Source organism: Callionymus lyra, chromosome 15 (genome assembly GCF_982586985.1).
Source record: "Callionymus lyra chromosome 15, fCalLyr1.hap1.1, whole genome shotgun sequence".
Lineage (NCBI taxonomy): Eukaryota > Metazoa > Chordata > Actinopteri > Syngnathiformes > Callionymidae > Callionymus > Callionymus lyra.
Genome location: NC_141832.1, coordinates 13,050,476 through 13,073,016, shown reverse-complemented (window position 1 = coordinate 13,073,016; position 22,541 = coordinate 13,050,476). Strand labels below are relative to the sequence as shown.

Sequence of the window (22,541 nt, the reverse complement as noted above, 5' to 3'; positions counted from 1 at the left end):
AGTTTGACACGATTCACGCTCCAAATTTTGCAGCAAAAGCTGGAGATTCAAAGAGGTTTTCTTTGTTGTGATGAAACATATAATTCAAAGAGCTTCGGAGCTCCTCAGAAATCCGCTAGTAATACTGTGCTAGGAATTGATTACCTGTTCTTACCTATGATGTCATTTCCCAATTAGCGCATTATTTCAAAAATAAATCCTATTGTAAAAAAAACAACCTGACATCAGACTTGGTTAAAAAGATGAACACATTAACAGGGTGAAGCTGTCTCGATGGATTAAATTTACATGGAAGAGCGAGCACAACATCAATGGAAATATTTATGGGCTACCATTCACCGGCTGTGTGCGTAGGTGGCAAGCGAGTGGGGGGGTTTTCTTTGGGGGTACTCGGCTGTGTGCCTCGCTCACACATGGGCTCGGTAATGAGTATTTATTATCCATTTAATTTGTTTTTTTCCCCCCAACAAATCAGTGATGCCTGTTTCCTTGAGGGAAATCTAAGCTGAATGTGGACCGATGTCAATTGTGGCGAATAGTAAAACCACAAATAATCAGGGGATTCCCTTCTCTCATCCCATTATCCTTTTTTTTGCTGTAGTACTCTATAACCCCGGAGGATTCTTCCTTTTTATTCTGCAGGATGATCAAAAAGACTGGAAAGCAGTGATGGGGAGTAGCGGGAGTTTGCTCGCCACCCTCCCTTCCTAATCTTCATCAACTCTCAATTCTTTCCATCCTTGACGTCACGTCGGAGAAAGGGCCAATGGGAGCGTTTGGACATTCCCATTTCTCACTGGTGGCCCCTCCCCACGCATAGCCCTTGATATATGACCAGACGCTGCATTCAGCCCAGTGTACAATGTGCTGCCAGAGAGCCAGCAGGCAGGGTACAGACAAACAGCAGGAGAGGAAAGAAGAACAGGGAACCCAGTGAGTTTGATTTCTGTATCTTCCTCTTCCTCTGTGTTTCTCTGTCTTATCGGTATCCATTTCTCTTTTGTGTACCAGCCAGGACTTAACCACAGCCAAGATCAGGAATTCCTCTTCTGTACGTCAGGACCTAGCAGCCAAAACAGTAAATATGGGCTGCACAACCGGTCACCTCGCTTGTCAACCGCAGCCTTCCATTATCCTGGGTCAGGACGGTCACTCCCTGGAGGCGGGGGGCGCCAAAGTCCCCGAGGTCCTCTCGTCCCTGGAGCGTCTGTCTCAGGCCACCGGCGGCATGGAGAAGTCCTGGTACCGCTGCATATTCCCCTTCGGGATCATCTCGCTGGTGATCGGGGCGGCGGGCACCGGCGTCACCTACACCTACAACGATCTGCCTCAGACCAAAGTGGTGTCGGTGGTGCTGCTGGTCCTGGGTCTGGTGCTGCTGCTGACGGCGTCCGCCTGCTGGTCCGTCCACAAGAAGAAGCGGAGGAAAAAGAAAGAGGCCGGCTCGTTGATGTCCGAGCAATGTCCCTTGTGAAGCACATAGAAAAAACATTGTTTCCAGAACTTTAAAAAAGGCAGAGGCGTGCCGGGGTCAGAGACTTCCAAAAAGGCCCCCCGATCCATCTCCTTTAAAAAAAACCAAAAAAAACCCAGGTTCATGTGTACATGAAAGAACCACGAAATGTAAGAAGATATGGAAGGAAATGGCACCGGGATCTGTTTAGTCTGGTTAGTCTGGGGCTATCCTGGCACTATCTCTAACGTTTTTCTGTCTGACAGCTGGTGTCCAATGTCAAAACAACCTCCAAGGAGACACTCACAAATATTCCTTGCACACCGCATGCATATTTACACACAAGGATACATGGCAGTCCTCGCCCCCCGGAAGGCGAACCGACCGCCCGAGGAGGGAAGGGTTCACGCAAGACACCCAACACGCTATGCAGAGCCTGCTGCCCGGAGTCACTGCTGGCGTCACTGGGAACGTCAGTCGCGGCATTCCTCCCGACTGGACAGGTGACTCTTCCAAGAGGCCAGAAGTGGGGCCAAAGACAGCAACCCGATCTCCCCGGGTCTAAAGAGCAGCGAAACCACGTCAGCGGCCGGCGTCATTCGCTCGTCCTGTGACACCGCAGCAATGTGATGGGGGGCTTTTTTACGCAATGGGAGAGTGGAACACGAGTCCGAGAGGATCTCGTTGGCATCCGCCGGTGGACGGTGAGCCGAGAGGGAGGACAGAAAGAGGCGCTGGCGACGTGGAAGGTGTCGTGTATGCAATGTGCTCACATAGAGATTCCAAAAGGACTTGGACCTACTGAGTATCAAAAAGATTTGCACAATGACGATGACAAGCATAAACACTTTAAGTGACGGAGTGACTTCACGACGGTCTCATAACTCACTACTACCTGGCGTTCGTGACGGGGTCTACGTAGGGTCTCTCACGTACACCGGGGCGGGCCAGGAACACCGAAGGACACTTATGAAACCATACCTACTTTAAGGCGATGCCTCCCTGGCTTTTTCCTTTATCTCCGAGGCTCCTACACTTCTTTGTTTTTCCATTTCAACTCTCTTGTAATCCCAGACAAAATCTGTGTATTTACGAGTATTCATATGCTTAAAGCTATCTCAACAGTCCCTAACACGTGCCCACTACTTTCCCAATTATTTTTTGGTGTAATGAGTCAGCAAGTTGTAAGAAAAGAGGTTGCCTCCTAAACTCAAGAAAAGTAAAGTTATACCATTAAGCTCCATGAAAGTGAATTCCTAACCCTAACCCTAACCCTTACCCTCACCCTACCCCTACCCCTACCCCTACCCCTAACTCTGACCCTAACCCTAACCCTAACCCTAACCCTACCCCTAACCCTAACCCTAACCCTAACCCTAACCCTAACCCTAACCCTCACCCTCACCCTCACCCTAACCCTAACACTAACCATAACCATAACCATAACCATAACCATAACCATAAACCTACCCCTACCCCTAACCTAACCCTAAACCTAACCCTAACTTTAAGACACAATTGAGTAACAAAAAAGTACTCTACATGTTCATGTTTTTCGTTCCTTAGAAACATTCATTGATTGTTGTAATGAGAAAAAGTGTCTATGCATACCGAAGTAGCAGATAGCAAAAAAAAAAAAGAAAAGCCAAAGATGGTTTCCAAGTTCCGATTGCCTTTTACCAACTTCTGCTTCAACGCCCATGCACTTACTTTAGCAAACTTGAATGTTCTCTCGCGTTGTGATTGACAAAAATGTCGTTGGTGAAGAACTGGATAATTAGATGTTTAACTAATCCTTGTATGTGTTTCGTATGTGTGTGTGTGTGTGTGTGTGTCTGTGAAGAATCTTTATGGTCCATCTTGTGACGGTGATTGAGTCGTGTTTGTGATCCATTACGAGACGCGATAAGACCGTATTGTCAGAGAAACTTTTTTCCACTTTTAACTAAGCGGGCATTAACGTTCTGGGTTTACAGTTTTCCTGAAAATAATGTAGCTCAAACTCATGGGAAAATCCTCACCGAAAAACCTCTTGAACGAGGTTCTGATTAAGCTATACTTCATTCATTTATCAGTACAGTTACATTGTTTTGATTTGTTTTTTTTACTTTGTTTGTGTTGCCGACGATGCCTCTTCATGGCAGGTGACCAGAAATTGTTAGTCCAAGATGTGAAGTGATTTCCCTTCTGCCTTCTAATAGGGGAAAATCTACCTCTGTGTTTTTTTGTTTTTTTTTGTGTGTGTTTTTTTTTTAGCCCCTCAATTTGTGGGCAACCTCACTGTTTGCATGCTGATGCTCACATCATGGAGCAAACACAATCTATTTTAGCTCGTGTCAGATTATATTTGGTGCTGTATATACTTTATATTTGTACTGTATATTTCTACTCATGTTAAAGACGTATCAAATCGATGTTTTGTGATCACACATCTGCTGGAGGCTCAATAAAAGATTGGCACATCTTATGGATGGATGTGTGTTAGTGTTAATGGCTACAGGGTTTTTCTATGAAGATTCTTTTGTTGGTGTTTCTATGGAAACAGAAGCCGCATCCAAATAAGGACGGAACATCTTGTAAGGTCAATTGGCAACTAGATAATGTGTGGCTCATTTGATGAAATGACAGCCGGCAAGAGGCGAGAATACACACACGAGTATGTCAGTGTTTATATAAATGTGGAAATACGTGGGCGGAAACTTGCACATTTTTTTTATCCTGTAGTATTAATAATTAAAGCTCTAACTCATTGTAGATGCTGGTCATAATGATAGTGTCAGTTATGATTTTAAAAAAAAAGGAAAGGTGATATTGACAGATTTATGATGGTGTTTATTAAACATTTTCTAATAAGAGCAACAATCCAATCAACGCTATTGATGCTGGAAGCAGAGTCGCAGACACAATGTTGTTAATCATCATTTCCTGCTTCTTTGTTGTGTAAATGGTCTTGTTAAGTGGAAACGGTGCCTGGTATTGAACCAGTGATTACATTAAACATGGCTGTAGATCATCATCACCAACTAGACCTGAAGATTTTTTAACTCGCAAAATGACCTATTGAAAATAATGGTTAATATAAAATGGAAACTTACATATAAAAACCTTTACAAAAGAATAAAACAATGCTAAAATTATTATTATTTAAATGAACTCAATATACTTCATAGGACAATTATCCTAAATAAGTTTAAAATGCACCTAAAATGTGCTATTCATTCAATTAAAAAATAAAATAGCAAGCTGTCGTGAATACAGTCAAATGGCCACACTTTACCAACATCAGAACTGAAGAAACCAAATACTTATCAAACACGCACTCATCAGATTTTTAATTCAAATACAGGATGCCTTAAAAGGCTATAAATGAATTAACCTCAATATAATCCCTTGCTTGTTTATATATATATATATTTTAACATATAAAATAGATAAATTACAACTTTGTTGCAAAAGTGCATTTAAAAGGAATCTAATAGTACTAATATGTATTGTCTTTTACTGTTGTTTATTGTTGCTGATGTATCATTATTTTTTTTTATAACTTTTGTGTTTATTTGAATATCCGGCTGTCATTATTTTCGTTTTACAATTATTTTCGTATTGTTTTTATCCATTATTGTTATTTATTATTCTTTTTTTAATGTGTTATGTATGGACTACTGACTCCTTCTAGAAACATCTTAAGACTTTCTTATTCGCGCAGAAAGTCTATTCTGGGTTATCTTGATCTTTTTAGAATATATTTTTTGAATCGTTTAAGCACTTTGTGAACCTGGTCTAAAAAAAGCGCTCTATAAATATAAATGACTTAACTTACTGACTTACTAAACACTTTTTTTTTGTTTAACCTTTTTCTTATGAACTGCTGAAACAAATCAAAATTATTATTAATAATAATGTACCTTATTAAATGGAGAGCACAAGTTAATGCATTCAGAAGTAGTTTTCAGTTTCTTATCGATGTCTTTATTATATAGTTCTTAAGAGTTTTAACCAGACGCCAATAAAACGTTTATAACCGAAGCATCTCGTTTTAAACGTCAACTTTGCCTTTGATCCGCAACAGCCCCTTTAAACCGTGTACCTTTAAACGCAAACATCCGCTCCCACTACATTTCCCACAATCCTTTAGTAAACGGGTTTGGCCTTTATGACGCGTGCCGCTCCAGGCGACCAATGGACTGCTTTAAAAGGACGAGCGCGGAGTTCGAAATGGGAGCGAATCCACCAATCGTCGCCTCGCGCAGTCCCAGTTTATAATAATCCGACCAATCGCCGCGCCCGGCTCACCGACCAGCCAATCGGCGGGCGTCCCACTTGATCGGGGGCGTTCAGACCGGGGACCAATGGGAAGGGAGGTGGCGTTTGAACAGTGAGCGCGGGCGGACCGAAAGTGCATCTTGGGGGGCGGGGATAACGGGGGAGGACGTGTGCTTGAATTTTGAATCCAGGGGGAGCTTAGCTAACTTTACTTTACTATCTGCTGCAGCCTAGCTAGTGCACCACACTTTTAAAGTACTCTTACGATTAGTACATTTTTTTCTGGCGACTTTATAAGTTTATATATATATAAAAAAAGTGCAATATTTGTTTACATTAGTCACTTCAGCTAGGACTACACTCGGCACACGGGAGTCTTGCAATGAAAGCGGGCGGTAAGTTACACTTTATCATCCATCTTTTATCTTTATTATATCTTATTTAACGAGATAAATACACTTCTTGTTCAATTTAAAACACGTATTTCTTAGTTGACTTGTACTTGTTACCATTTCCATCCATCCATGTTATAACTGCTAACTTAACTCAACGTGATTTTTCAAGTGAAACTACTTATTTACCTAACTTTTCTTTCTTAAAACGTATTATTTAATATAAATATAACTCTTGACTGATGTAACAGTTCCTTGTTTTTTGGTGAAATATTAAAAAAAAAGTACGTGATAAGGTTAAAGGAGGGAAATTTGGGCGCTCACTTGGTTGACCTTAGAAGCTACTTGCTAACGTGAAATAGCTTAAAAACAGTCACTATTTTGAGTAAATGGTTTGTCTGGTGGATTAACTGATAATATATTTAGTTGTCTATCTTTTTGTTTTTCAAATAAACATCACAAATATAGGGATATTTTGGGGAAGACCTCCCGGAGTGTCATGCAACAGTTAGCCAGCATGACAGACCACTTTTAGCATCTGTTTCACCTAATAATCTCACTTTTTATGTCAGTATTTACCTCTTTTTTAGGTTGAATTTGAATGTTTTTGATACAATCTTATGAAGACAGGATTCCTGTTGATGCTTAAAGAGGAATTTAGTTCATGGATCTTAGAATATAAGGCCCTTAATAGTCATATATAGTACATATGATATGGTATCCTGAAGTGGAAAAAAATGACATTGATCTTCTTGAACTCCTGTGTTATTCTAGGTGTTATCTTGACCTTTTAAGTTTATATTTTATTGAGTATTATTTTTGATTGTTTAAGCGCTTTGTGACCCTGGTCTGGAAAAGTGCTCTTTAAATACAAATTACTAACTTACTTACATTCATAAGTATTGAAAAGGCATGATAAGTAAGATTTTATGTACGTTTCAAATCTTAAAATGTCCGCAAACATTCATTTTTTTAAAACAATTTAAGCAGGAAATATTTCAATGGGCAAAAATGTCATCTGTATTTAGTAAAGTAAGTATTTATTTATTAATATAATAGGTAAAAATTTGGGGAAAGTTCCTGAATACTGTGGTCTGTCAATTTTGTTGTCAAGTTGATCTTAATTTTAATTTCAAATCATATTTGAATTTTCCTTAAAAATAGCCTGTAAGACGTCTTAAATAATCCGTTTCCCCTCTTTTTTCCAGTCGTCCACTGCAGATGCTCAAAATGCTACTCCATTCCACTCCGAAAGAGGGTCAAAAAACGAACACCTGTCGTCACCTTGCTGTCGCTCCCGGAAGAAGTGCTCTTGTGCGTCTTCCAGTGGCTCTCTGCTGAGGACCTGCTGTCTGTCAGAGCCGTAAGCCATCCATCACACACACACACACACATGGTCGCACTCCGGTCGCACTTCTCACAAGTACACGCTTTATTTCACGACACGTATGTTCAGGCGAAAGCCATCTCATGTGTTGGTGTTAATTGGATTTGGTCGCAGGTTAACTCTCAGCTGTGTGGCATCGTCGACAACCACTCCAGCCTGTGGGCCAGGGTCACTTTCCGGGACACTTGGCCGTCTCCCAAGTCCCTGTGGTTATTTGAAAGGTTTGTTGAAGTTTTTAAAAAATATGTGTCAAACTCAAAGCCTGCAGAGTCACTTTAAGTGGCCCGTCGTAATGTTGGAAATCAAAGTAGATCAATTGCAATGTTATTATTTTGCGCAAAAAAAAAACGGAAGTAAAAATTATAATGTGTTGACCTGGCGATTAAATCACGGGCAACATCATATACTCTTATCTATACACCTATACCACCTGAGGGATCAATAAAGTTCTATCTATACTGCGACTTTAAATCGTTTCTGTCGGAAAGAAGAACGAAAGAGACGATTTTATATGATGGGAAAAACTAAATGAATAAAAGAACTTATAAAACAGGCTTAGTTTGTGTGTGTATATATATATTTTTAAACTGGTTTTATTGAAAGATACTGAAAAGAACAGAAACGTATCATATATTTTACAAGTTAAGATAAACCACATATTTAATGAAAGTGTTATTTTGACATAAAATTATACATTTAATTATCATGATATAAACGCACTAAAATATAAAACAATTACCCCAAAACAAATGAAGAAAAAGCAAGAAACAAGTAGAAAAAGCTATTCAAAGAAAGATCTTCAGAAAGTTATACGGAGAGTTGAACCAGTAATAACATCGGAAAGCTTAAACTTCTTAAAATGGTCCCTTTTTATAGATGGATAGTTTTGGGGGTTTTGTTCCGATGAACCGACCCCTCCCTAGTCTTGATACGTGGTGGTAAAGAAGGACGGACACAGGAATTAGTTCAGTGAAATATGCAAAAGTCAGAGAAACAACTTGCATGATCATGGACTCTTTGCAAAGCAGAAATGTCTTCAAGTGGTGCAAAGTTCTAACAAAATGGCGGATATTTTATAGTATGATTATTCAGCTAAACGCCTGTAGTCATTTGTACATGTATTGGTCGTGGAGAGTTACCGCCGTTGTCCTCTAGAAAGAATCTGTTTATCAGTTGAGTTACGCAGATGTTTGTCCTTGTCCTTCTCTGGCACCATCGAGAGATTGTTTTGTCTCTCGTGGATTCTAAAGAGAGGCAATGATTAATAATTATGAATTAACTATGAAAGATTATCAGTTCATCAAGTGATTATTTGAAATGTCGGTTAAATCTAGATGATTGATTACAGTAAAGTTTTTGTATCCTTACATTACATACTTTTATTTATCTCTGTGGAGAAATTCACAGAAATTCTATAAAGCCCCGGTTACAGATAAACGGGTCTTAAAAATAAAAAATGCAAGAATACAAAGTTGTGCTTGTACTTTTGGGAATGTACAGAAGAAGAAAAAACGTATAAATGTATATGTATCATATAATAATAATAATCAGGCAGGATAGAAACAGAAAATATAGCAATATTAATATATAACTAAACTAATAAAATAAACTATTAACAAAATATAAAATTACAGAAGGCAAAAATGTAATCTGAAGTATACATCCCTAAGATAAGCAACAGGAGCTATAAACGCGTATAGTATTATTTTGACCTCATGCGGGCCATGTGGTCTCCGGGCCACCCTTGACCCAAATCTAATCTGTGTCGAAAATTATACCAGGACGAGTAAAACTAACGACAAAAAGTACGATTTTTGTCGAGGAGTAGTTCGATGAAGGCGAGGATAACAACGATGGCTGGAGCTACAATGGAAAATCTTCCTGTTAAGCACAGTTTGGAAAGTGTCTTTTTTTTCCGTTGTTCTTTATTGTTTAAAGATTTTTGTTCCCTTCCGTGGCTGAGATTGACACGACTTATCTAGATGGAGCTTTGGTTAATTAAAAATGTTTTCCTCTTCACAGAGCGGCGGAGAAAGGGAACTTTGAAGCTGCTGTCAAGTTGGGAATTGCCTATTTGTACAACGAAGGACGTGAGTAGAATTCTGTCTAAACAACTCCTCGGGTTTTGTCAGCCCAAAAAAAACAAAAAACATGTCGTATCTTCCCTTTTCCAGCACTGCTGAGCGACGAAGGAGGCGCCGACGTCTGCGGACTTAAAGCCTCCCACTACTTCAGCCTGGCCGAGAGCCTCCGATCCCCTCTGTCGGACCCGTTCATCTGGGTCTTCATCCGGCCCCCGTGGTCTCCCACCGGCAGCTGCTGCAAGGCTGTCGTGTTCGACCGACTCCAGGCTGAGTGTCAACTCAATGTGGTGGGTTAAAAAAAATATATTTAAAGTATATCTTAAGACAGATGTAAGGAGGAGCCTGACCATGAATAGATCTGAAAGTAAGAACCAGAATTTTAAGGTTGATCCTGAAAGAAACTGGCAGCCAGTGAAGAGTTTTAAGGATCGGAGAAATGTGAGTTCTTCTACTAGAGCGGGTCAGAATTCTCGCTGCAGAGTTCTGAATCAACTGCAGGCGAGACAGCTCCTGTATAAATACAGTTTATAACCAACACGGATTGATTATTATTATTATTATTATTATTATTATTTAATTTTTATTTGTCGACTGGTAAATATGTCGTGGTTTAAGATAAGACGAGGAACAAAGGACGTCAACGATACAAGTATAACCAGAATCATTGTAGTGAAGGAAGACAAAAGGCAGGGATAGTTAAGATAAACTGAGCTTTTAAAGAGTAAAACATATGACATTAAAATGCCAGTTTGGTAAATAACATGTTGGTTTGGATGTAAGGAGGAGTCTGACCATGAATAGATCTGAAAAGTAAGAACCAGAATTTTAAAGTTGATCCTGAAAGAAACTTGCAGCCAGTGAAGAGATTTATTGACCGGAGAAATGTGAGTTCTTCTACTAGAGCAGGTCAGAATTCTCGCTGCAGAGTTTTGTATTAACTGCAGGTGAGACGGCTCCTGTATAAATACAGTTTATAATCAACACGGATTGATTTAATTTTCATTTGTCGGCTTGTAAATATGTCGTGGTTTAAGATAAGACGAGGAACAACGATAACGACGAGTAAAGGAAGACAAAAGGCAGGGATAGTTAAGATAAATTGAGCTTTTAAGGAGTTAAAAAGATGACATTAAAATGCAAGTTTGGTCAATAACATGTTGGTTTGACTGCTTGTTCGATTAAGTTTGTCACCTGCTGCTCTAGTTAAACAATCACACTTGGTTAATATGTATTAAATATACGTTTTTTATGGTGTATTTCAGGACAAGAAGGGACCTCTGTTGTACTGTCTGGCAAGAGTCTTGCAGCTGTTTGACGTGAGTATATTTGTTCAAAACCCGTGAAATTATTCCGCATATTTTGTTGTTTCTAATCTGCATATTCACATATACGCTCTTTTGCAAAGTGACATTTTTTTCGAGCGCCTCGTTTTCTAATCGTGCCTCGTTTTTCCACAGGAGGATGAGAAGCGAGCGAGTGCGATCTCCATGCTGGAGGAGTCGTCTCAGGCCGGCTGCCTGCAGAGCTCCTATCTGCTGTGGGAGCACAATTGTAAAGCCGCGGTGAGTCACTCGGAATCTTAATCAGTCGCTTCTCTTTTGAAATATTCATGTTATTGATCAACGCTATTGTTCCTCTTCATCGCGGCACATAATAGAAGGCGGATCCCGGCCGGTATCTTCAATGGGTGCGAACGCTCCGGGACTACGCCGGGAAGGGATACTGGAAGGCTCAGGTACTTGACTCGCGTCACAAAATATCTTGAGAAGAAAAAACTACATGAGAAGTTTGGTTTAATGTGTTTTTTATCCATATTAAACACATTTTAACAACTTTTAAAACGTTAATATTGAGGTCATTCTTACGCATTTATTTGACTTAAAATGTTTTCAGTAAGTGAGCGAACGCATTATAGCTTTGAGTACTTCCATTAAATGTGTATAGATGGATTGATGTATACTTTTTAAAGAGAAATAGAAGAATATATGATATCTGAAAATATAAAACACAATCTTGAGAAAATGCCAAAGTAAAAACGAACAGTTGTACAGTGCAAAAATACGATTTCAATACCGTTTTAGAATACAATCCTAAAACGTATCAACATACAATCTTAATCGAATAATTTTGATAAAATAAAAAAAATATATATATATTTTGATGAAATACAGGATGCAAAAATGTGATTTTAATAACCTATTGAAATACAATTAAAACATTTTTAAACATACAATCTTGATCGAATATAAGAAAGAAAAAAATCTTGATCAAATGAAAGAATACTATAAAATATTCCTAATGGCGAAAGTACAATCTTGAAAAAATACAATTTTGATGAAATGCAAGAAACAAAAATACAATCTTGATAAAATTGTACAATTTGGATCAAAGAAAAATGCAAAAAAAACCCAATTTGGATCAAATACAAGATGCAAAAATACGATTTCAATAACCTATTGAAATACAATCTTAAAAATTATAAACGTACAATTTTTTATCAAATGCAAGAAAAAAACATACAATCGTAGTAAAATGAAAACAAAAAGATCTAAATCAAATGAAATGATACAATAAAAATAATCCTAATAAATGGCGAAAATACAATCTTGAAAAATTAAATTTGAATCGAATCCAAGAAACAAAAATACAATGATGATAATATTGAACAACTTTGTTAAAATAAATAATGCAAAGGATGGTTTTTATCAAATACAAGATGCAAAGTACGATTTCAATAACATATTTAAAATACAATCTTAAAGACGTATAATCTTGATCAAATACAAGAACCAAAAATACAATCATGATAAAATGCGAAAATACAATTGTGGGGGAAAAAACACTATCTTGATCAAATACAAGAAAAAAAATACAATCTTGATCAAAAACAAGATGCAAAAACAATCTCTTTAAAATAAAGGATGAATTAAATTTTGATAAAATACGATCTTGATAACATGAAAATATTATCTTTATTAAATACAAATCTTGAAAAAAATATATACAAATAAAATAAGAAAGATCATGATATGAAATGAAAAGGAATAATAAAGTGTGATACTGGCTCCTGTCATTGTTCTTTTTTGTTTGTTTCTTTAATACTCGATTGTGTAACCATGCGTCAGTGGAACATTTTCACGCTCCACATGTCTTGTCAAACACCTACATGTCTCTAATCACGCATGAACGTCCGCAGCTCACTCTCGCCAAAGTGTGCATCAAAAGCAACCCTCTGGGTCTGGAGAGCAAGGCCTGCTCCGACATGGTGGCCCAGCTCTTCAGTCCCTCCAAACTGGCCTTCTGTGGGTTCGTGGACGGCATCATCCGGAGGGGGATCAAGGACTCCATGAGGTACGAGGACTTCACCGACCCCCCCCTCTAAACGTTGGTGCGAGTCATGTTGACTGATGACGCTTCTTTTAAAGGTACATCCTGGTGGACTGGCTGGTGGAGGTGACCACCATGAAGGAGTTCTCCAGCCTGGCTCTTCACTTGACCGTGAACTGCGTCGACCGATACTTGGCCCTTCGTTCCGTCTCCAAGGCGCGCCTTCAGCTGTTGGGCATCGCGTGCATGGTCGTCTGTACACGGTAAGAACCAAACAATGCTTTACCTGTGCAGATTTAATTCTTAAACAACTTTTTTAAAAATCTTTATTCCAGCTACATTAGTAAAGAAATCCTGACCATTCGAGAAGCGGTTTGGCTCACGGACAACACCTACAAGTATGAAGACCTGGTGCGGATGATGGGGGAGGTCATCTCTGTGCTGGAAGGAAACATTAGGGTATGTATGCACTCCAAATAGATAAATATTAATTCATAAATGTATATATTTATATAGAAGCCTCTTATGGATATTGTCACAAAAAATGCATTTAATTTAGAATTTTTCCGGTTTATCCTGTGTTACCACACGCTAATCTTTAAGTAAGTAAGTAATATTTATTTATATAGTGCTTTTCTAGACCAGGGTCACAAAGCGCTTAAACAGTCAAAACAATACTCAAAAAAGTATATACTTTAAAGATCAAGATAATACTGAGAACAACACAGGAGTTCCAGAAAATCAAGGAAAAGCCTGAACAAATAGAAACGTCTTAAGATGTTTCTTAAAGGAGTCAGTAGATCCATCAAGCACAAAGAGAGAGGAAGATCGTTCCAAAGCTTAGGAGCAACAGCCTGAAAAGATTTCTCTCCTCTGGTCCTGAGCCGTGTGCGTGGAACCATAAGTAGATTCTGATCCACAGACCTCAGAGCCCGAGCTGGGGTGTAAGGCTGGATCATATCAGTGATGGAAGGAGGAGTCTGACCATGAATAGATCTGAAATTAAGAACCACAATTTTAAAGTTGATCCTGAAAAAAACTGGAAGCCAGTGAAGAGTTTTAAGGATCAGAGAAATGTGAGTTCTTCTACTAGAGCGGGTCAGAATTCTCGCTGCAGAGTTCTGAATCAACTGCAGGCGAGACAGATCCTTCTTGTTAAGACATGAAAACAAACTGTTACAATAGTCCAGACGAGAAGAAACAAGGTAAAAAAAAAAAGAAGAATTTATTAAAGTCCTACTATTTCGGGTGTTGGCATGAAGGGTCTCGTATCGCTACAATACAGGGTCAACGATACTGTAGTAACAAGGATATATGTGTAGTATTGTTGAGTACTTGACTCTGTGTTGCAGAATTTACAGACCACATGACTCTTGACGAAGTTGTAACTGATTTCATTTGTTTTTTTAAAACCAAAAGATGTCCAAAGATCGGCTTTAAAAACTCTTGGAGTCGACAGTATCCTCTCGTCCTCAGTCATCACCGAATTATCATTGTTTCTTTAGCTGTATTTAGCATATTGACTATTGTTTTGATTGTTTAAGTGCTTTGTGACCCTGGTCTGGAAAAGCGCTATATAAATAAAAATGACTTACTTACTTACATAAATGATAAATGTAGCAATAATTAAATATTTAAATGTATAAAAGTAATTGATTTATTTAGACATTTTTCATATTCATTCTAGCATGTATTTTTATGTAATTGATCAACCTCCACGCAAACTATGATTAAAAATGATGACTTCAGTGTTTCTTAACTTTATTTTAAGATGATCTCAGTGATTAATTATTGCGACTCTTTCCCACAGACTCCCACTCTGCTGGATTACGGGGATCTGCTGATGGCCCTGGTGCCTCTAGAGAGAAGAACCACTCACCTGTTCCACTACATCTCCGAGCTCTCGCTGCTCTACTCGGGTCTCTCGGCGCCGCCGCCCTCCACCCTGGCCTGTGCCACGCTGCTGCTCACCCGAGCCCTCCACCATTACAGTACGACTCGCTCGTCGGGGAAAAAGATTCTGCCGTGAGAGATGGATCTTGAGTTCATCTTTTCCGTCGTTCTTTTGCAGCTCCCGTGTGGCCCAACCAGTTGGTGGAATCCACGGGCTTCTCCAAGCAAGACCTCACTCAACTGGCCGCTCTGCTGTACGTCAAGTGGTAAGATCACTTTGTTATTATGCTACTATATACTACTACTACTTGTTTTTAGGTAGAACTTTGTTGATCCTTCAGGAGGTGTCCTTCGGGAAATTGTTTTAGTTGATTTGTTACATTGTTAGAAATTGTTAGATATATTTACATATATTTTTAAAAATGTCAATTTTTTTCTTCCTTTTAACTAAATATAAATAAAATGTATATTTTTACATCTTATGTTAAAAAATAATAATAAAGAATATAAACTGTATTCATTTTTAAAATCTTACCAAAAGTCAACTTCATCAACCCCAAAGAAGTATTTTCCAGAATTCACATTGTATTTTTTTTTCCAATCAAACCAAAGACATTTAATCAGTCAAACAAGAAATACATTTTTTTATTCCGTTCATATTTAATTTATCTTGAAAGTTAAAGCAACATTTATTAGATAAAAACTGATAATTGTGTTTAAATTTGGCAATATATATTTTTATTTTCAGAAGAGAAGAAATTTGTGGGTAAATGGTCTTTTTTTTAAAAGGTTGATGATTCATCTTACATTTTTGACACTGATCAGGCAAGAGCAGACTTGCTGATGCATGATGGGAAAATCTGTCAATCAGTCATTTCACTGGATGGTTTTCTCAAATAAAGTGTATTTTATTTAAAGTGTCTGTATTTAGAAGAAGAATGATATTTCCAGACGGTTGATCACAGGCAGACCCACCATTTTTATTTTTTTTAATATCCTAAAATATGTGTTTTTCTTCCTTAAAAGGTAATAAAATATAGAATTGAGAATGAGGAAGACGCTCTCCGTGATCATCCGTTAAAAAAAAAATACCTGTTTTTAGATTTGAACTGTTTAAATGGTGCAAGTTGAACTAAAAGTTGTTAAAAAGTTTGATATGGTATAAAAGTTGATTTTAGTGCACAAACAAAAGACATGATCATTGACTTTATGAGCACAAAACGGAACGAGGTTGATACTTTTACTCAGTGACTTGTCAAACCCAATTTTTATGTTCATTTTTATTAGTTTTTTCTATTGTATGGCAAATAAATGCTAAAAGGCTGAAAAACAAAATTGAACTTTATCCCTGGGAAATATATATTTTTACGATCTTTGACGTTATTTACCGTTGTTTTCTTCTACTGTGTGGAACTGACTTTAGCTCCAGAAATGGTTGTAATTTTGCTCCCCTGTTGCCACTTCCCAGCGTTATTCAACGTGGGTAGTTGCCACGGTAACCTGATTGAGTTGTAATTGATTTATCAATGTGGTTTATTTTCCAAGCAGCTCGGCAAGGTTGGGCTCACGAGTGTTTTCACTAAATGACCTGCTGGGATTAATTTTTACGGACAATATGCATCTCTGGGGGGTGACTTTGATCCAGTTCTGTCGTTATCGTATAAGTGTAGAAATTATACCCGGTTTATTAATTTACCCTAATAACTCCTGTGTTGTGTTCTTTTTACACACATATTCCATCTTCAATGTAAAGTTTTCTACGACTCAAAATAAGATGATAATGGATTAAACTTGACTAAAATGGAGTTTAGGCCAGAAAGGTGACGCTACAAAAATCGACGTTGTATTTGGCGATTGATGTGTTTATTGCGACTTTATTGATCAGATGTGTCATCGATGTAGACGCCGGCTGACCTAGGAAAGGCTCCACCCAGAGTGAAACTGATTAAATAAGCTTTTTTAAAACTTGGGTTTTCTAAGAAACTGAAGCATTTTCATCAGGTGTACTTGTTTAATTTATTCTTAAGGGCTTTAACAAAGTAACAATTAAATCAAGATTTTTAAAAAGGATTAATTGACTAATTTTTAGTCAATTATTCTTCACATTACTGCTTCTTGGACTACTTCTTCTACTTCTACTTCTTCTAATTATACTACTACTTCTTCTACCTCTATTACTTATTCTACTACTTCTACTCCCACTACAACTACTTGTACTACTTATTCTACTACTTCTTCTACTCCCATTACTGCTTCTTGGACTACTTCTTCTAATTCTACTACTACTTCTTCTACCTCTATTACTTATTCTAATACTTCTTCTCCCACTACAACTACTTGTACTACTTATTCTACTACTTCTTCTACTCCCATTACTGCTTCTTGGACTACTTCTTCTAATTCTACTACTACTTCTTCTACCTCTATTACTTATTCTAATACGTCTTCTACTACTACTACTTCTTCTACCTCTATTACCTATTCTACTACTTCTACTCCCACTACAACTACTTGTACTACTTATTCTACTACTACTTCTACTCCCATTACTGCTTCTTGGACTACTTCTTCTAATTCTACTACTACTTATTCTACCTCTATTACTTATTCTATTACTTCTTCTCCCACTACAACTACTTCTTCTACTTCTGCTACTACTACTACTACTACTTCTTCTACCTCTATTACTTATTCTACTACTTCTACTCCCACTACAACTACTTGTACTACTTATTCTACTACTTCTTCTACTCCCATTACTGCTTCTTGGACTACTTCTAATTCTACTACTACTTCTTCTACCTCTATTACTTATTCTAATACTTCTTCTCCCACTACAACTACTTCTTCTACTTCTGCTACTACTACTACTACTACTTCTTCTACCTCTATTACTTATTCTACTACTTCTACTCCCACTACAACTACTTGTACTACTTCTTCTACTCCCATTACTGCTTCTTGGACTACTTCTTCTAATTCTACTACTTCTTCTTCTACCTCTATTACTTATTCTAATACTTCTTCTCCCACTACGACTACTTCTTCTACTTCTACTACAAATTCAAATTTTTTCTTCTACCTTTATTTCTTTTATCTTCTTCTCAACGTTTTCACGTCAGTCTTTTTCCTGTATGGCATCATTTGAACTGTTTCCACACATTTTTACTTTGAATACTAATACTTTCAAGTTTTTCAGTTGAATGATTTCTAGTTTTAAGCATTATTAACTGTTTTGAAGGTTGAATTTTTTTTCCCCAAAAATGTTGGTTTGTGTTTGGACGACTCAAGAGTGAGTCACCAAATGATGTCGAGTCACTCTGACGGGTGAATGTCGCGTTGACCTAAAGTGTCATCCTCGAATGGACGAGTGATGAGGTTTGTTGATCACAGAGGAGCAGCATCATCTCAAACTCTCCTCCTCTGCCTCCTCAGCTTCTGTCAAGATGTACCCCAAGATTACCGGCACATGTCTCTGACGGGCGTCAAACAACGCTTTGAAGACGACGCCTACGAACAAATCAGCAAAGAAAAGGTGTTTTATTTGTCGTTTTTCTTATTAATCGCATCAAAAAATAAAACTAAAAATGACGTTTATTAAAGTGCTTTATTTTTGATGGTTCCTTCTCTCAAGGTGATGGATTACAAAGAGCTCTGTGAAATCTTCGAGATCCCGGAAGTGGAGCCGCAGATGGAACCCCAGAGTCCCGCGAGTCCGCCGTCAGACATGGACACTTTCCTCGCCTCGCCGACCAGCACTAACAAGAGGTGAGATGAGTCATCGTGAAGTAATGAGTCGTGACGAAAACGGCTTCGTCCGCAAGGAGGCTGTTTATCACTGAGATGTTTATGAGGACCACTCTTCAAGTCATCAATCTTTTGATTTTATTCAAGATTTGAATGAGTAATTTACCTTGGATCAGTACGTGGGCAAGTAGTTGCCCTTTTACTGTGACCCTCGTGAGGTCAAAGGTCATGTTTAAACTAAATAATAAGTAATTTTTATTTATATATCTATAGCGCTTTTCCAGACCAGGGTCACAATTTTATTTCTTGTTTTTTCATTACTAGTCTCTTAATATTTTTGGTTCAGTAAATTTATTTATTTCAATTTCCCGAAGGAGACCTCCTGAGGGATCAATAAAGTTAAATAAATGTTCTTTATCTTTAGACTTAGATTGTATCTTGTTCTTTCTCTTTATTTCTCTTTGTTCGTGTTCTTATTTTATTTTGATTAAATTTTTTATGAAAAATTGCTGTATTTTCTGCGGCTATTGGAAAAAAACAATTGATCAATAAAGTTTTACCTTACCTTTCAGGACTTTCAAAAAAAACTTGAGTGAAAGTAAAACATATTTTGGCGAAAAAGTGCTTTTAAATCAGATAAAAAATATGTTATTTTTTTAATAATATTGGTATATTTAGCTTAATTTTATTAGAGGATTTTATACTTTTTCTATCCTTTTTGTTTTTGCTCGATGGCCCTTCAAAATGTTTAAAATGTGGCCCTTGAGGGAATTTAACTGTCCACCATTTCCTTAAATATTTAGGTATTCACTCCAGAAATCAATCAATGAATCAAATTAATTTTCTCCATCTTCCTGGTTAATCTTCAGCTATAAAAAATGTGACACAAACACTTTAATCTGCTCCTTTATGTGCGTTCGGTTTTGTCGCCCCGGAATATGCAGTGACTCATCGTCCACTCCCCTCTTTTTTCTTTTTTTTTTCTTTTCTCTTTCTCTTCCACAGGAGACGGGATGACGACATGCAAGCCCACAGAAGCAGCTTCGCCGCAACACCCACCGAGGAACTGTCCAATCGGGAGGAGTCCCTGTTGGGAGACATCATGGAGTGGAGTCTGGACACCTCCTCCTCCGGGTATGAGGGCGACCAGGAGGAGAGCGAGGCAGAGAAAGATGCTAATGGTCAGTAAAGCTGAAGGGTCTCGTATCACAATACAGGGTCAACGATACTGTAGTAACAAGGATATATGTGTAGTATTGTCGAGTACTCGACTCTGGTGTTGTAGAATTTAAAGACCACATGACTCTTGATGAAGTCGTAACTGCTTTCATTTGTTTTCAAACCAAAATATGTCCAAAAAAATCTTTAACTCTAAAAGCTGATGGTATCCTCTTGTCCTCAGTCTGGAAGTGGTTCATTGTTCCATTAGCTGCGGAGTAGCTTGACTGCTGCTAATTGTAAATTTGAAGAATTCAATTATCATCTTTTGCACACATAAAGAGAAAAGATCTATAATTAAAAAATAATGATTTTAAAGAAAAATAAATAAATACTAAGAAAATTATCAGATGGTAATAGGTTTTGATATTGTAAACAATTTATCACAATGTATCTGTCGAGAGGTCTGTATTGGCACAAATCTGGTGATACGATACATATCTTGATACAGGGGCAACAATACGATATATAGAGATACTGTAGTAAAAAGTATACATTTGTAGTATTGTCGAGTACTTGACTCTGGTGTTACGGAATTTACAGACCACATGACTCTTGACGAAGTTCGTAACTGATTTCATTTGGTTTTGAAACCAAATTATGTCCAAACATCAGCTTTAAAAGCTGCTGCAGTCGACTGTATCCTCTCGTCCTCAGTCGTCGCCGGGATCTTGCGGGGATCTTTGCCATTCATCCATAGCTACACGAACAAGGAGTCATTAAGTCCGCAAAGGAACAATGAAATCCCTCAAGATACCGGCGATGACTGAGGATGAGAGGATACAGTCGACTCCGCTCGCTTTTTAAGCTGATATTTTGTGTCATTATCTAATAATTTCATAAACAATTTATTGAAATATTAACCATCAAATAAATTATGTTAAAAATAACTATTCAAAGAAAAACATCTTTAAATGTATCAATATTTTCAATAATATCACTGGTTAAAATGTTTTTTTCTTTCTTCCAAACAGCTTCAGTCATTTCGGTCAAACTGCTGAGCTTCGCCGACCCGGGTCAGGACCTGGAACATTGTCGAGCCTTGTCCAGCGACGAAGAGAGCTACCACGACGTAGAAAAGGACCAGCAGGTCAAGGAGCCGACGTTACCCTCGTGTCACGAGCGCCACAGCTCGGGTTACTCGTCGGTCCAGAGCGTCAGCCCGACGTCGTCGTCCGCCTCCCTCCTGCCGTTCACCTTCAAGGCCCTCACCTCGCCCTCCTCGGCCGCCGCCGCCGCCGCCCCCGGGTCCGAGCCGGGCTTCCGTCTCCTGGTGCCGGTGCAGAGGCCGCACCCCAGCAAGCAGGTGAAGAGGAAGAACTCCGCGGCTCACAGCGGAGGCGAGCCGGAGGGAGTGGACGAGTGAGCCATTCAACCAAAAAAAAAAAACGTCTGTTATCGATGCACTTTCCTCCTGCGAAAAACTTCAAACCCATTCCACGTGAAACATGTGATCAATAACTTTGTTTACAAAACATCAGTTCCATACCTCCTCCTGCGACGGGAAAAACGTCACGTCGTGACGTTGCATTCAAGGCTGAAAACCACTGGAGTCTGTGTAGTCACCACTTTTTTTAAGCCAGTTTTTTAAAAATGGCATCAACTCGTTGGTGATCATGAACGGAAAACGCACCGCGTTCACGAGTCCGATCCCCCGTGATGTCCAACATCAAAATGATTGTAACGCTTTGCCAAAGGTACCGTGGTGCTGTCAATCTAGTGAAACGAGTCTTTATGATTTGTTGCATCATAGATTTTTTTTAATTTATATAGATGTTTGCATGTCCACCTTTGCTGTACCGACGTGTAATGGCACTCTATCTCCACTTGGGGCGACACAGTTACTATTTTCAACCGGAGGGTCGAAAGCACCACCTGTGACATTATTATTATTATGGAGTAATTAACTGTAATTATTGTCCGAATATACCTGAATCCCATCAGTGTTGAAGCTTTGAACAATCAATGTCTGTTTCTCTATCCCCTTGAAATATTCAGTTTTTTAATTTAAAAGGCATTTGTCATTTGCAAAGTATTTCATGATTTAAAAAAAGGAAGAAAAAAAGTGGAAGCATTAAGTACTAGATACACTGTATTATTGTAAATAACAGCATAGGTATTGAAAAAAAAATATATGAGGGGAAAACACTTGAAAATGCTCCACTTGATCCAAAAAAAAGGGCAACTTTTATTTTCTACAACAGTGTTTTTCAGTCGTAAACTTGTGCGTGTGACTATTTTTTTTCATATATTAAAAATACCCATTAATACGACTACGTTTGTTTTGTTTTTTTAACTTTTGTTGGGGAAGATTCAAAGCTTGTTCTTAATTCAAATGATATGTGTGTGGAAGTCTTGACAAGAAGGATCTGTCTCACCTGCAGTTAATACAAAACTCTGACCCGCTCTAGTAGAAGAACTCACATTTCTCCGATCCTTTAAACTCTTCACTGGCTTCCAGTTTCTTTCAGGATCAACTTTAAAATTCTGGTTCTTACTTTCAGATCTATTCATGGTCAGACTCCTCCTTACATCACTGATCTGATCCAGCCTTACACCCCAGCTCGGGCTCTGAGGTCTGTGGATCAAAATCTACTGATGGTTCCTGAACACGGTTCAGGACCAGAGGAGAGAAATCCTTCCAGACTGTTGCTCCTAAGCTTTGGAATGATTTTCCTCTGTGTTTGATCTACTGACTCCTTTAAGAAACATCTTAAGACGTTTCTATTTGTTCAGGCTTTTCCTTGATTTTCTGGAACTCCTGTTGTGTTATCAGT

At 38.3% G+C, this 22,541-nt stretch overlaps 2 protein-coding genes across 2 annotated transcripts; both read left to right on the top strand.

Moving 5' to 3' along the window:
• The first annotated feature begins 1,023 nt into the window (after positions 1 to 1,023).
• On the top strand, positions 1,024 to 3,932 carry LOC148064979 (transmembrane protein 100). Its single transcript, XM_087809211.1, has one exon. The coding sequence runs from the start codon at positions 1,085 to 1,087 to the stop codon at positions 1,472 to 1,474; it is 390 nt and encodes a 129-aa protein (XP_087665337.1). The 5' UTR covers positions 1,024 to 1,084; the 3' UTR covers positions 1,475 to 3,932.
• Positions 3,933 to 5,902: 1,970 nt separating this feature from the next.
• Positions 5,903 to 22,037, top strand: ccnf (cyclin F). Its single transcript, XM_087809046.1, has 17 exons — positions 5,903 to 6,111; positions 7,317 to 7,471; positions 7,610 to 7,716; positions 9,518 to 9,585; positions 9,670 to 9,866; positions 10,842 to 10,895; positions 11,037 to 11,141; positions 11,237 to 11,314; positions 12,776 to 12,930; positions 13,005 to 13,169; positions 13,242 to 13,365; positions 14,717 to 14,897; positions 14,978 to 15,065; positions 18,235 to 18,334; positions 18,434 to 18,567; positions 19,552 to 19,727; positions 20,739 to 22,037. The coding sequence occupies exons 1-17, from the start codon at positions 6,099 to 6,101 to the stop codon at positions 21,128 to 21,130; spliced, it is 2,292 nt and encodes a 763-aa protein (XP_087665172.1). The 5' UTR covers positions 5,903 to 6,098; the 3' UTR covers positions 21,131 to 22,037.
• Positions 22,038 to 22,541: the final 504 nt, after the last annotated feature.